The following is a 15,905-nucleotide window of genomic DNA, read 5'->3' as shown; positions in this document are numbered from 1 at the left end:
AAAGCCCTGAAATGTTTGCCGAAATGAGATCTGCACCTTCCAAAGTAGGATGAATGCCGTCTCTCTTAATCAGACCAGGTTTTCCCCAGAAGGCTGTCCAATTATTTACGAAGCCCACATTGTTTGCTGGGCACCACCAAGACAACCAGCGCTGAAATGATGACATGCGGCTATACATATCGTCATTGATCAGATTGGGGAGGGGACCAGAGAAGATTACGGTGTCCGACATTGTTTTAGCATAACTACACACCGACTCCACATTAAGTTTGGTGCATTCTGATTGGCGTATACGAACATCATTACCACCGACGTGAATAACAATCCTACTGTATTTACGTTTATTTTTAGCCAGCAGTTTAAGATGCGCCTCAACGTCGCCCGCTCTGGCCCCCGGAATGCATGTGACTGTGGAGGCTTCGGTCTCTAATTTCACGTGTCTCATAATAGAGCTACCAATAACCAGAGTTGGCTTCTCAGCGGGTGTCTCGCTGAGTGGGGAATATCTGTTAGATACGTGAACGGGTTGGTGGGGACCTGCGGGTTTCGCGTTATGCCCCTTCTGAACAGTCACCCAGTCTCCCTGCTGCTCGGGAGTTGCCGGGGGACGGCTAATAGGAGCTACCTTTTGCCGGTCCGCACCGGCTAACATGGGCTTTACTGTAGCTGAGTTTCTTTCTAAGATGCGGAGCCGGGCTTCTATGGCTATGATTCCCGCCTCCAACCTAACAACTATACTACATTTAACACATGTACCGGTACCAGTAAAGGAGGTAGGGAACTAACCAAACATGAGACAGTTAGAGCAGGAAATAGCACCCGAGGGTGGGGAAAGAGCCATGGCTAGCTATCAAGCTAAAGTAGCTACCGTTAGCAAACCCGAAAAGAGTGTAGGCAACTGTGGAGTTACAGTCGCTAAGAGAAGGAGAGTTGTGAGAGCTTACGTTATAGTAACGTGTGATTACAACGTCAGGCAGTTGCCGTGATCAAGAGTTTTAAAACGATCGATTAAGTTAAGATAATAAGCTATCAGCAACAGAACGGGCACACGGGATACCCGGAGATGACAACAACCGGAAGTTACAACATGCTTACCGCAATAGTGGTCCGTGTATTATAGCACAGCATTTATAGGACAGCATTTATATGCTGTCCATTGAAATGCAGGAAAGTAATCACCAGCTCTGAGTGATCTGTTGCAGAGGGGACACTACACCGGAGTTACATAAGCAGAGATAGTGCTATTTTGGGGGGGAATTCACATCCTCTGGGGTCCCCCAGGAAGATTTTTTTAAAATATTGAAGTTAAAAGCATCAATCTTGTGCACTTTGAGAGCAACATTAAGAGATATGGATACATCTCTCAACACCCATATGTCAAAAATAAATCAAAGAATCAGAAACGGGTTTATTATTTAAAAACACTTCATTTTCCAATTAAATCATAAACTATGTCAAATTATTAGAAGCTGTTAGTAATGAGATTAAACAGAAAAATGGATGGAAGGAGGAAATAATAATCCCTCATCACTTGCTGCATCCCTCATCACTTGCTGTTTCCCTCATCACTTGCTGCTTCCCTCATCACTTGCTGCTTCCCTCATCACTTGCTGCTTCCCTCATCACTTGCTGTTTCCCTCATCACTTGCTGCTTCCCTCATCACTTGCTGCTTCCCTCATCACTTGCTGTTTCCCTCATCACTTGCCGTTTCCCTCATCTCTTGCTGCTTCCCTCATCACTTGCTGTTTGCGGTTGAAATGATCTATTTTGCTGGCCAAACATGCTGGATGGAAAGCAGTGATGTCTCACTTGCCTTGACTTGTATCTGCAGTCCCTAAATCAGTCATGTTACTCATTGACTCTTGTCTGTTCTGGTGTTCCTGTTCATTGTTGTCTCCATTGTCGTTCTTGTCTGTTGTATCTCCTTCTTGTGTGTCCCTTTCTCCTGTTCTCCTTTCTTCATCCTCTACTCTGTTTGGCTCATCTGTGATGACTGTAGGTAAACACAAACAAGTATGTAAGTCAATCAGTTTCCAGCTCTGTCAAATAAATGAATTTCAATATACACAAATGTGTCTTCATTAAAATGAGTGTCACCACACTGTCACAAAATGTAATACTAACCAATTGAAAATAGTTAAATTTACATTCGAAACCTCTTGTAGATATCACTGTTAAGAGTAGTTATCTGCCAATAGGACAGAATCATTCCTATACAAATGCAGTGTGAGTAATTCACTTAATATATTCACTTAACACTTTAATATAGTCATTTTCACTTAATACTCTAATATAGTCATCTTCCTGCAATCAAAACTAAGGAAAGCTGTACAATTTGACATGATCATGAGGAAAAAAGGCCTCCGACAATGCAGATCATTTTTTGATCATATCAATTTAAAGATGGGGGTCAAGGCTTAATATTTGGGAGCATAGTGTCCCTTGCTCCCTTTCAGGAGCCCCACTGGATTGGCTTTGATCTGAAATATTTGTATAAAAAGCTTGTTAGCTGGCTGTCCATCTCATAATGTTCACATAGAAACTAGCTGTCAATAGGAATATCATTCAGAAGAATTATAATTTCTTGCAAAAATCTGTCACAAAAGAGGTTGCACATTTAAATTCAGGTGTTGTTATGGCAACGTCAGTGGCCACACAGCCACATGTAGTGCTGCAAATACGTTCAAACATGCTGTCGACGTAAAGCAGTGGCAACTATGCCACCATTTCAGCTGACTTTTCCTCAGAAATACCGTCACATAATATCCATATATTTCAGTGCTAGGTTGATGCTTAGCTAAGCTAACTATGAAACACTTTAACTGACAGGACTCAGGATCAACTGTGTACTGTAAGGTAGCTTCTAGCTTCATGTCGAACACTGACGGTAAGTCAACATTTCCCAGAGAGCTTTCTTTGAAATCACCAGGTAACGCTAAAAAACACAACATTTAGATTGTATGACAAAGTGTTTATTTAATATATCTGGCTAGCTATAGCTACTTGCTAACGGTTTAGCTTACCCACGCGATTCAAAGTAACGTCAATGTAGCTAAAATGTATGCTTTGCTTACATGTTGACATAACTTGTAAGTTTACTGACATTTACATACCTTGTTCACCTGGCTCAGGTGGTGGCTCTGGGGTTGTTGTGTGAGCCACCATTTGAGAATTGCCGTCTTTTTTATTAAAAAAATGTCTAATGTCCATCTTCAGAAACTCCGCGTCCGCGGCTGAAAGTTCAAACACTGTCACAGAGGAGAGGTACGTACCTGTCAGCCAATAAAACACGTTTATTTCCATGCAACTAAAGCCCCGGATGCCTACCCCAGGCGACGCCCATGGTTGGTGTGAATGAGGTATCAGTGGCAGCCCCGAAGCTCTGGAACTCCCTCCCACAAGACCTCCATTACCTCATTCACACCAACGCAACTCCGGTTCAAGCTCCGTGCTCGAGCTTTTCAGGTTCAGAACCGGTTCTTCGGTTTAGCTCCGGCTCTTTTCACACTGCCCAGAGTCCGACTGGTGCTGCGTCATTGCGTCATTGTTTGCGTCATGACGTAACCGTTTGCGTGCCTGCTTCATAAAGTCAACCCACGCGGAAACCCCTCACAGCTCACACCGACAACAACAATGGCCGATTGTGCTCCAGCTTTCTCTGCACCTCTTCGGAAGACCAGATTCCCAGCAGGTAGCTGGTCTCCTCAGTGGACCACTGCTGCTTGTTAAGTTTCTCCATCGTTGTGTACAAGCTGGATAAAACGCCGGCTTTTTGTTGTTGTTCAGGAGTTGATCCCGTCCCTGCCCCCGCCTCTACGTAAGCGTGACGTATGTGGTGCTTTTGCTCTGGCCGGACCATTTTTTGGTGCTCGAAATGAACCGGATTCCGGAGCTAAGAGGCTGCTCCGCTGCGGTGTGAACAGGAAAACCCGGTGCTTTTCAAGCTCCAGCTCCGAACCGGCCCTGAAACACCATTGGTGTGAATGAGGTACGTGAGTCTGAGTCCCTCACCCTGTTCCAGTTCCGCCTCAAAACTCTGTATATCCATAAGCCCCCCCCCCCTCTCAACCAACTTCCTCCTGACTGCTTTTCTGTTTTGTTTTTTTGTTTTATTGCCTGTCCTTGTTTGTCTACCCTTCCCCAAATGTAAAGCGTCTTTGGGTTTGAGAAAAGCGCTATAAAAAAATACCAATTTATTATTATTATTATTATTATTATTATTATTACTACTAGTGCCTACATGTATGGGTAATATTTAAATCAGTACATTAAATGGCATATTATTCAATGTATGTATTTTTATAAATATATTTATTTTGGTAGGTTTGCTCTTCCGTAATACATTAATTATTATAATAAAGTACATGTGTCTAATAATACTTACATACTTTTACTTAAATAAGATATGAATGCAGTACTTTAACTTGTAATGGAGTATTTTCACAGTGTGGTGTTTGTACTTTACTTCAGGATCTGCTACCCTGCAGCAAGTGCTGATAAAGGGTCTAAAGTGTTATTAATGTGATAATAAAGTGCTACTGAAGAGTGTAAAGTGTTAATGAAGGGTAAAGGGAACAGACCTGCTCTGTGGATCCGAAGCTGAGGCTGTAAAACAGCGTCCAGTAGTTTCTGGAGTCTCTTGTTCTCCTCTTGGGAAAGAGAACAGCTCCTCCTCGAGCTCTGCTATCGTCTTTTCAAACAGAGCAAATATCTCTTCAGCAGAAGCAGCAGTGAGTCGCTGCTTCTTCAACGACAGCAGCATCTGGACTTTACTCATGTTTCCTAGATCACCTTTTCCTGCAGACTCCGTTAAACACACCGTTTCTCTCTCAATCTGACTAGTGTTGCTAACGTGTTTCCAGCTAGCATGCTAAGCTAGCTCCTATAGTCCGAGGTAAACGCTCCAGAAAAAAGAGCACAGAGTCCATTCAGAGGTTTATCCAGACTTCCTGAGAGAACCGTAGCGACGAGACGGATCCAGGTTCTTCTGGTTCTCCAGGTTCTGGTTCTCCAGGTTCTTCTTCTTCTCTTGTTTTTTGGCGGATTGCAAACAGCTTTAAGGTGCATACCGCCACCTACTGTACAAGAGTGTATATCGCCATATCATCCTATCACCACTTGTGGAATTATACCATTGTGTTGTTTACGTTGTTTTAAATTCTTCCAATCAATCCTGTTTCACTCAAATACTTAATAATGGCCTTCCTGGTAGCTCTTACCCCCTCACCTTCTGTTCCCAGTATCCCCATCAGGCTCCACTCCCTTCCTGCCACTATTTTTTCCTTTCCATGATACTCACATCTATGTTAGCTTCTGGGGAAAGCCATGGGGGAACACTGCTAAATGGGCTTGCTTTGGCAAACGTTTTCCTCTCCACTTCCTTGTAGCCTGACCCAGTATGACAGAGCAAGATTCTCTCTTCTGATCTCCAGAGGCGTCTCTCCTGCTTCTATCAGAGCTGCATTAATAGGGGGTGATTGTATCGCTCCAATACACAGCCGCAATGCTTTATATTGTCTGTGAATTTTTAAAAGTGATGTTTTTGCTGCTGCTCCATACACTATACAACCATATTGTGGACCTCATCATTGATCTGTAAATATCTATTAATGCTTGTTTGTCTGCGCCCCAGTTGCATCCAGCTACAGCTCGTAGTAGATTTAATACTTTTTTGCATTTTGTTTCCACTTGATTAATATGCATTTTCCATGTATATTTGCTATCAAACCACAATCCTAGGTATTTTAACTCATTCACCTTTGTCATTGAACGATCATATAGTGTTAGCTGTTGGCCATCAATCTTGCGTTTGTTTGTAAATACCATGTAGCATGACTTGCTTCTGACATTTTGAATCCTCAGTTATATGTTCCCAGTTCCCAATCTCCACCTCTCCACTTTTTTAATCGCTCTAGCTATATTCCCCATTACGTATGGGGCATGTCTTCCCCTAATCCACATAGCCCCATCATCTGCGTATAGAGCCGATTGGATGCATGTGTCTAAGCATGTCAATATGTCATTAATCATGATATTAAATAATATTGGACTGAATGCACTCCCTTGGGGAATACCATTTTCTATTTCTAAATAATTGGAAATATCTGCTCCAACCTTTACTCTAAATATCCTGTCTGTTAAAAAGGCCCTAATTTTACATTCTCCCTCCAATACCCATTATACTCAATTTGATCAGTAACCCATCCCTCCAGAGTCATGCGCCTTTCCAATGTCAAAGTACACTATTGCCATTATCTCTTTCATTTTCAATGTTTTTTCCACATCATTACTCACTCTTACTAAAGCATCTATTGTGGACCGCCCTTTACGAAATCTGCTTTGAAAACTACTCAGCAGGAGAGCGTAGGCTTCCTGGATTGCCTCATTTAATGATAGGCCCTGGCTGCTGATAGGCCGGCTGAGGGTGAGGGGATCCAATCAGCCGTCAGTCTGAGCTGCACAGGCAGGAAGTGATCCGCTGATTACCTGCAGTGAGAAAAAGGGGGAGAAGAGAAAAGAGCCGGAACACCTCCCTAGGGAGGCGCCCAGGTGGCATCCTTACTAGGTGCCCGAACCACCTCAACTGGTTCCTTTCGACGCGAAGGAGGAGCGGTTCAACTCCGAGTCCCTCCCGGATGACTGAACTTCTCATCTTATCCCTAAGGGAGACACCAGCCACCCTGCGGAGAAAACCCATCTCGACCGCTTGTATCCGCAATCTCGTTTTTTCGGTCATGACTTTTACTTTCAATATAATTTGATGATAATACTTTTGTACTTTTACTTAAGTAACATTTTGAATGCAGGACTTTTACTGTAACAGAGTATTCCTACACTCTGGTACTTCTACTTTTACTCAAGTACAAGATCTGAGTACTTCTACTTTTACTCAAGTACAAGATCTGAGTACTACTACTTTTACTCAAGTATAATATCTGAGTACTTCTACTTTTAATCAAGTACAAGATCTGAATACTTCTCTCGGTATCCTTACTAGGTGCACTTCTCATGATCGCACTGGCAGGTCTCCCCGCAGGCCACCTCCCTTTTAAGGCAGCCGCAGTTCAGGTGATCGCAGCTACCTTTACACGCACACTAAAGAAAGAGAAATGGCATTTACATCATAGGTCACCAATCATGAAATGTAAAACACACATAGTTAGCAGGTTCCTTCCTAGCCTTCCTTTATATAGAGAGATATAACAGGATGATGTGTTTAATGAACCTCTCAACTGAACCAAAAGTGGACTATTCCTCACTACTCTGCTGTGAGATTGCATTTGATATCATGGTTATGGTTTATTCTCGCCCTTGAACACAACAAATATGCAGTAGGGGTTTTTATAGATATAAAAAAAGCTTTTGACACAATCAACCATGATGATATCCTACTACATAAATTAGAAAGCTATGGTATCAGGGGTATACATTTAGACTGGAATAAAAGCTATTTAAGCAATAGACGAATGTGAAGTTGGGAAATGACTGTTCTTCATGTTTGGACATTTCTTGTGGTGTCCCCCAGGGGTCAGTGTTGGGTCCTAAACTGTTTATTCTGTCTACTCTGTCCCTCTTAAATTGCTTCTTCTTCAGGTGCAGGAGTTGCTGAGTGGGCAGGGGAAGGTTTGTTGGCTGGTTTTGGAAAAGGATTATAGATGTCAGTGTGGAGTTTTTGAAGGCTATTGTAGCTGTACTGTTTTGTTGTACAGATAACAGTTATGTCAGTTACAAAAAGTAAAATAAATGTGTTGCGTTAACGGATATTCACTGTGGTGTGAAGAGGGTCCTGTTGGGTAGCCTGGGTTAACTGTGTTCCTAGTGGAACTCCTTTCTTTATGGGGGGGGGGGGGGGGGGGGACAGCATATGTAATTGAATCTCTCTGCAAACACAAGTAAGCACAATTTGTGTGTACTTAAATTACAGGCTGTTTTTAACATTATTCAGACTCAGCTCTCTGAACTTAAGCTTATTTTAAACGCCACTGGTATGGTTAGGCCTTGTTAGGCCAGGCTCAAAGCATACCTTTAAGACGGGTGAGCTCTTGCTTTTATCCCTAAGGCACGGATCACTTTACCCAGAGACAATTGACCGAGATTGATGCTTATGCCTAAAGATGAAAATGGAATAGCATCAAAACAGAAATGCGGTTATAGGACCTTCAACAATACAGTAATGCCGCTTTTCCACTGCAGGGCCTCGCACGGCTTAGTAAGTTATAGGTAGGCCAGGCTCACTTTATGCTGCGTTTCCATTACAGTTTAGTAGCTGTCATGGTAGTGTCATTCTGGCACATCTTCCTCTCAATGGCTTCCTTAAAGCTGAAGACTTCTCTCTTCAGCTCAAACAGTTCCTTGGAGACCTGGGCCTGCCCCAGAGCATGATGGGTAGTAAAGCCTTCCGGGGAGTGCTTTCCATCAGTGCCAGTGCCAGTGCCATCCTGTGTGATGTGTGAGAGGTAGGAAACATCTTAATTGCATTAAATGTCACTTTAGAAAATTAGTTAAAATTACAGAATTGTATTTTCATCACATATATTTGTATAACTATATCATGTGCAGATTCAGTGGTAACGAAAGCACAGTGCCACTTAAATCCCAGGCCTATGCCACAAAGCAACCAATAAAATACCGAATTAATCAATTAAATTAAACAAATTGCAAAAGGAAATAGACAAAAATAAAACTTAGAGAGAATGGTGCATGCCACACAATGTGCAAGTTAATGCGGAAATAAGTAAATTATAATAGAATCAGAGATTGCGTTCACATTAGATAATCTCCTCTCACTCATCCCTGAAACTGGCCCTCCCGCTGTACTTCTCGGAGACTTCAACCTCCAGACGGGGAAGATAGACGAACTAACATCTCTGTTAACCGCCTTTGCTTTCTCACTGTCTCCGTCCCCACCGACTCATAAAGCTGGCAATGTCCTTTGATCTCATATTCTCAAGGAACTGCGCTACTTCTAACTTCTCTGTAAACCCGCTCCACACATCTGATCACTTCTTCATTTAATTCTCTCTATCCCTTTCCAAACATAACAAACTAATCTCTTCTCATCCTGCACTTGTCCGCCGTAACCTTCGTTCCCTCTCCCCCTCTACCTTTGCCTCGTCGGTGCTCTCAGCCCTCCCTTCCTCTGATTCGTTCCAACTCCTGCCTCCAAACTCTGCTGCAGAAACTCTCCTCTCTACTCTCTCATCCTCTCTGGACTCTCTATGTCCTCTCACATCTCGGCAGGCTCGTCAGTCCCCTCCTGCTCCCTGGCTAAATGATGCACTGCGTGCTAATAGAACCGTCCTTAGGGCAGTAGAGCGGAAATGGTGGAAATCCAAACACCGTGACGACCTCCTAACCTATCAGGCTCTCCTCTCCTCTTTCTCTGCTTCGATCTCTCAGGCAAAAAGCACTTTCTTTCAAGATAAGATCCAATCTTCCTATTCCAATCCTAAAAAACTATTTTCCATCTTCTCCACCCTCTTGGACCCTCCAAAAGCTCCTCCCCCCTCCTCACTTCTGTCAAGCGACTTTGTTACCCACTTTGAAAAAAAGGTTGATGATATTCGCTCTTCTTTTTCTGACTCACCTTTACTCACCGCTGGGTCACCAGACCCTCCTTCCACCCACACACTGACCTCCTTTTCCCCTCTCTCTCCAAGTGAGGTTCTTACCCTCATTACCTCTGCCCGCCCTACCACCTGTCCTCTGGACCCTATCCCTTCAAACCTCCTTCAGACTATCGCTCCTGATATTCTACCGTTTCTCACCCATTTCATCAACACTTCTCTAACTTCTGGTCACTTTCCAAACAGTCTCAAGGAGGCAAGAGTAAACCCTCTTCTAAAGAAACCCACTCTCAACCCGTCTGATGTTATAAACTACAGGCCTGTCTCTCTCCTCCCGTTCCTGTCTAAATCACTTGAACGCGCTGTCTTTAAACAACTCTCCTGTTATCTCAATCAGAACAACCTTCTGGATCCGCACCAGTCTGGTTTCAAGGCAGGTCACTCCACAGAAACTACTCTCATTGCTGTCACGGAGGAACTGCACACTGCCAAAACTGCATCCCTCTCCTCTGTCATCATCCTATTGGACCTGTCTGCTGCATTCGACACGGTGAATCATCAGATCCTCCTTCGCACTCTCCAAAAACTTGGAGTTTCAGGTTCTGCACTTTCCCTCCTCACCTCATACCTGAAAGACCGTACCTACAGGGCGACTTGGAGAGGGTCTGAGTCCGACCCTTGTCAATTAACTACGGGGGTCCCTCAGGGCTCTGTTCTTGGTCCCCTCCTCTTCTCCCTGTACACAAACTCACTCGGATCAGTCATTAGCCCGCATGGTTTTTCATACCACTGCTACGCTGATGACACCCAATTAATTCTGTCCTTTCCCCGCTCAGAGACCCAGGTCGTCGCACGCATCTCTGCTTGTCTAGCTGACATCTCTCAGTGGATGTCTGCTCACCACCTCAAGCTCAACCTTGACAAGACTGAGCTGCTCTTCCTCCCGGGAAAAGATTGTCCCACTCTTGACCTAACAATCAACATCGGCACCTCAGTTGTTTCCCCGACTCAGACTGCAAGGAATCTGGGTGTGACCCTAGATAACAACCTGTCCTTCACTGCAAACATCGCTGCTACAACCCGTTGCTGCAGATACACGCTTTACAACATCAGGAAGATACGTCCCCAGCTGACTCAGAAAGCGACTCAGGTTCTGGTCCAGGCTCTCGTCATCTCACGCCTAGACTACTGCAACTCCCTCCTGGCTGGTCTACCTGCATGTGCCATCCGACCTCTGCAGCTCATCCAGAATGCAGCGGCTCGTCTGGTCTTCAACCTTCCTAAATTCTCCCACACCACTCCGCTCCTCCGCTCCCTTCACTGGCTTCCGGTAACTGCTAGAATCCACTTCAAGACACTGGTACTTGCTTACCATGCTGCGAATGGATCTGGCCCTTCCTACATCCAGGACATGGTTAAACCGTACACCCCAGCGCGTGCACTACGCTCTGCATCAAGCCAAACGACTCGTTGCGCCCTCGCTGCGAGGGGGACCCAAGTTCCCATCGGCGAAAACACGTGGGTTTGCTGTCCTGACTCCAAGATGGTGGAATGAGCTCCTCATTGACATCAGGACGGCAGATAGCTTGCACATCTTCCGGCGCAAACTGAAAACTCATCTCTTTCGACTCCACTTCGAGCGTTAGAACTATTAACGAAGCACTTTTATACTAATAAAGGACTGGCTTACCTAAAGCCAGTTGAGTAGCACTTGAAATGTTTGGCTCTATGAAACCTGATGTACTTATATGATTCTGTTTTCTTCAAGGTTGTGTCTTCCTGGTCGAATGTACTTATTGTAAGTCGCTTTGGATAAAAGCGTCAGCTAAATGCAATGTAATGTAAAATCAGATATCAGAATGAAAAACAAAATACTGTACAGTAAAATCAAATATGACTTATTGTAATAATATGTAAACATGTGGGATTTAAACAGATATCTGTGTTCTAGACATAAGTGAAGAAACTTGTGTATATGTGTTATATGATAGCATCATGTTGTGTTAACACTAAGGACAAAAGTGTCAAACGTACTGGATCGTCATCGCCATTCCCAGACACCTTTAAAATTCTGAGAAGATAAGTCATACCATTTTTTTCAGAATGTTTTGCCACACCTTTTAATTTCCAGTCAAACTGGTTTAACCTAAATGCACTTCCCTGTGTTTTTCTTTTACTCTGTGTCACAGAAACTTTCTGCCACAAAGAAAGACATCAACGACAGAAAATGTTCTCAGGTACCAACCAAGGTAAGATTGACCAAAGTCAACGGTTCTTCTTAAATCTTGTTAAGTCCTGTGTCTTGGGTGTTTGTTTGTTTTGAAAAAATTAGTGGGGATGAAGTATTAATTGGTACTATTTCATTTAAGTAACATTTTGTTGCCAATTCATTTCTTGGTGTCATGAAATGTTGAATGTCATTTTACCCTAAAAAAATACAATTATATAGAGTCCTTTGTCTAGGGCAGGGGTCATAGGCGGAGTTTGACATTTGCGCTTGGGGGGGGCAAACCTTTTTTTACTGACGTCCCCAACTATTGCGTGGGGTCAGGGCCGTTTCTAGCTTTTTGGGGGCCCTATGCAAGATGCTGTTTGGGGGCCCTCGTTTTGACAGTTTTTTAACTACAATGGGGGGAATTCCGAAGCCTTTAAGATGATCTGTGGAGATGCATCAATCTGTTACACTTGAATAGGAAAACAGGCTAATTTCACGAAAACCAAGCAATTGAAAATTACAAAAAATGATATTAAAAAGGTAAACAATAAGGCTCCTCCATGTCAATAAATGCAGCATTTTCTCAACAATGTTTAATTTACATTTTTCATCTTCCTCAGATCGTGGACTATCGATCACTATTATGCATTTATTGTTTTCCTGCCCTAACTTTTATTTATTTTCTCCTGTTTTCTTTGTGCTCCTTCATTTCTATACATTGTTGACGCAATAATGCCCCTGTATTAGGATGATGCACAGGAGGGCTACTTTCCACAAGCTATGCTTCAGCCCTCCCGCTTCTACTAATTTTGTTCATCTTTGTGTGTATGAATACAACTTTTTTTTCCGGATGAATAAAACAAAAAAAACAAAAAAATACTTTCAGCTTGGGGGCCCCCTAGTGGCCGCGGGCCCTATGCCCCCGCATAGTCCGCCCATAGGAAGAAACGGCCCTGCGTGGGGTGCTATGGATACAGTAGCAATAAAGCCAGCGCTCACTGCACTGAGTATGAGTTTTCCATGCCCGCCGTACACACAGTCATATGTGCACAACAGTGCATTACATAATTGTAAAACTTATCATAACTGTGCACATCTTATACTGATTTGATAACTACTACATGCCTTGGTTACTCGAACACGCTATAATATCATTAACCAGTGTCCTACCTTATTAAAATATTGATATACGAAATATTTGTATTGGAACAGTTTTCAACGTAGTAATGCTGTAACATATTTCAGCCACTAGGGGGGGCAATGCCCCCCCTGCCCCCCGCAAAATCCGCCTAGGGGTTGTAGCTCAGTGTTTGAAATGCATTTCTTTGTTTTATTCTGATTGTTGAACAGATGAACACCCGTCAGGCTACAACTTAGACCTGGACGATGCCCTAGCGGGTGGAGACAAGGATCATGGTTGTGATCAACAGAAGGACAAGAAGGATGACAAGGATCGCCAAAGACACCGTGATACGGATGATGACGACAAGGATCGCCAAAGACACCGTGATACGGATGATGACGACAATGATCGCCACGGATGCCGTGATAAGGATGATGACGAGAAGCAACGCCACAGACGTGCTAAGGATGATGACGACAAGGATCGCCACGGATGCCGTGATAAGGATGATGATGAGAAGCAACGCCACAGACGTGCTAAGGATGATGACGACAAGGATCGCCACGGATGCCGTGATAAGGATGATGATGAGAAGAAGGAACGCCGCAGACGTCGTCGTGTTGAACGTAGGCAAGAACGTATAAAACGCAGAGAACAAGGTTGTGGCAGTGGAAGCGGCAGTGGAAGTGGCAGCGAAAGCAGCAGCGGCAGCAGCAGTGATGATGGGCACGGAGGCCGTCGAAAGCACAAACATGGTCACAAACATGGGCATGGCCGTGGGCATGGCCGTGGGCATGGCCGTGGACACGGTCATGGTCACGGGCATGGAGGATGCAAGTAGAATACAGGTGAGATACAATCATACAAAATGAAATACTATGGTTTTGTTCATCAGAAATGTCATGGTTATTGGCAGAGCTGAATACATGTAGTCTCAAATGTTGTATCACACTGTCAAATCTGATCAATCCAAAAAGTCCTGAAAAATAACACCCTTTAAATATGCATGCCTAGATGAGCAGATAAACCATGTTCTCTCTGTTAAAAGTATTAAACAATTGTCTGTTTTTCTCTTGCAGGCAGCAGACACCCAGTCCACAACATGTCATGTGAACCTCCACCTGTCGCTGTGCAAAGAAAATCTATTATGTTTAGGGCTGAAATGTGACGTCCTATCTTCTTGTTTTCTGGAAATGTTAATGCATAATAAAGATCAATAAAGACATTTAAGGTGTATGAACTACTGTTTTTGTGATGGCTAAGTCAGTTTTGCACCTGTAACATGAAATGCATGCAATTTTGGGATGCAACCAATACCTTTGGGTGGAGCGAGAGTGAGTTAGGACGACAGGTGTGGCTCCGAATCCTGCGCCTCAGGTAACACAGTGTGAATGAGTCACACACATTTCAAAGATAATGATCTAATCATCAGTTTGTCCTTACTTAACACACATCCCGGCAATTATTGGAAAAATGCCTTTGTTCTGACTGTGTGAAAAAGTTTTGGTCCTGATGCATCAAACTGTGACTTCCTGCTTCTCAAAAGGAAACAAATAAACCCTAATTTATCAAATAAATGAATGCAAACAGATGCTTTCTGCTAAAAAACAATGATTGGGACAAGATTCTGAAATATAGAGAACACCTGTGACCTTTTTGCACATCAACAAACATCCATTACATTCATATTTTAAATTTTGCATTTGCAGTATAGTCCAGTTTGTACACAACAATGGAGAAACTTAACAAGCAGCAGTGGTCCACTGAAGAGACCAGCTGCTGGGAATCTGGTCTTCCGAAGAGGTACAGAGGAAGCTGGAGCACAATCGGCCATTGTTGTTGTTGTCGGTGTCAGCTGTGAGGGGTTTCCGCGCGCTTTGGCTTTATGAAGCAGGCACGCAAATGGTTACGTCATGACGCAAACCATGACGCAATGACGCAGCACCAGTCGGACTCTGGGCGGTGTGAAAAGAGCCGGAGCTAAACCGAAGAACCGGGCACGAGATCAGATGGAAGGCTGACAGGCAGGTAGGCCATCTAGTTATTTTAGCCGGGCCGGCTAAAATGATTGGTCGTGCTTTTTGCAGCGCCACGGCTTCCACAGATTAATTTTTGTAATGGATTTGTTGTCAAAGCACTTCAGATATCCATTTCTATCGGGATGTTAAGAGCATTCCATCGATATATATAACAAAAAGTGTATCTCGAGCCGGTTTCTCAAACTTACCTACCCCACCTTTAAGTATGTCCTACAATTGCGCCACAAACACCTTGATGTGAAAACTGTTCTTTCTAAAAAAACTAATTTATATGAGGGGGAGGACCCTTATCCAAAAAAAGATGTTTAATCTATCCTCCCCTGGCTATACCTGAGTTTACAGTTCCAGTTTTTGACAAAGTAATTTCCTGTAGCTGTACTCACCCATCAGTGCATCCACAGGAATGCTCCTTCCTACCTCCAGGAACTTCTCTCATCATAAACCTCCACACGCAACCTCCACAAACATCATTAAAATTACATTACATTGCATTTAGCTGACGCTTTTATCCAAAGCGACTTACAATAAGTACATTCGACCAGGAAGACACAACCTTGAAGAAAACAGAATCATATAAGTACATCAGGCTTCATAGAGCCAAACATTTCAAGTGCTACTCAACTGGCTTTAGATAAGCCAGCCCTTTATTAGTATATAAGTGCTTTGTTAATAATTTTATCGCTCGAAGTGGAGTCGAAAGAGATGAGTTTTCAGTCTGCGCCGGAAGATGTGCAAGCTATCTGCTGTCCTGATGTCAATGGGGAGCTCATTCCACCATCTTGGAGCCAGGATAGCAAACCCACGTGTTTTCTGCTGATGGGAACTTGGGTCCCCCTTCGCAGCGAGGGTGCAGCGAGTCGTTTGGCTGATGCAGAGCGTAGTGCACGTGCTGGGGTGTACAGTTTAACCATGTCCTGGATGTAGGAAGGGCCAGATCCATTCGCAGCATGGTAAGCAAGTA

The 15,905-nt window shown here is 43.7% G+C and overlaps 1 protein-coding gene across 1 annotated transcript; it reads left to right on the top strand.

Moving 5' to 3' along the window:
- The first annotated feature begins 11,560 nt into the window (after nt 1-11,560).
- Nucleotides 11,561-14,139, top strand: LOC117549788 (nuclear speckle splicing regulatory protein 1-like). The gene is made up of 3 exons (XM_034221868.1): nt 11,561-11,816; nt 13,133-13,753; nt 13,985-14,139. The coding sequence occupies exons 1-2, from the start codon at nt 11,795-11,797 to the stop codon at nt 13,744-13,746; spliced, it is 636 nt and encodes a 211-aa protein (XP_034077759.1). The 5' UTR covers nt 11,561-11,794; the 3' UTR covers nt 13,747-13,753; nt 13,985-14,139.
- Nucleotides 14,140-15,905: the final 1,766 nt, after the last annotated feature.

This window comes from Gymnodraco acuticeps, unplaced genomic scaffold (genome assembly GCF_902827175.1).
Source record: "Gymnodraco acuticeps unplaced genomic scaffold, fGymAcu1.1, whole genome shotgun sequence".
Lineage (NCBI taxonomy): Eukaryota > Metazoa > Chordata > Actinopteri > Perciformes > Bathydraconidae > Gymnodraco > Gymnodraco acuticeps.
The sequence above is the reverse complement of the archived record's forward strand: the minus strand, read 5'-3'. Positions and strand labels throughout refer to the sequence as shown.

Coding starts and splice junctions, on each gene's coding strand:
- LOC117549788 (XM_034221868.1), top strand. CDS start 11,795: ATGTTCTCAGGTACCAACCAAG. Junction 11,817..13,132: donor GTTCTCAGGTACCAACCAAG/GTAAGATTGACC, acceptor ATTGTTGAACAG/ATGAACACCCGTCAGGCTAC.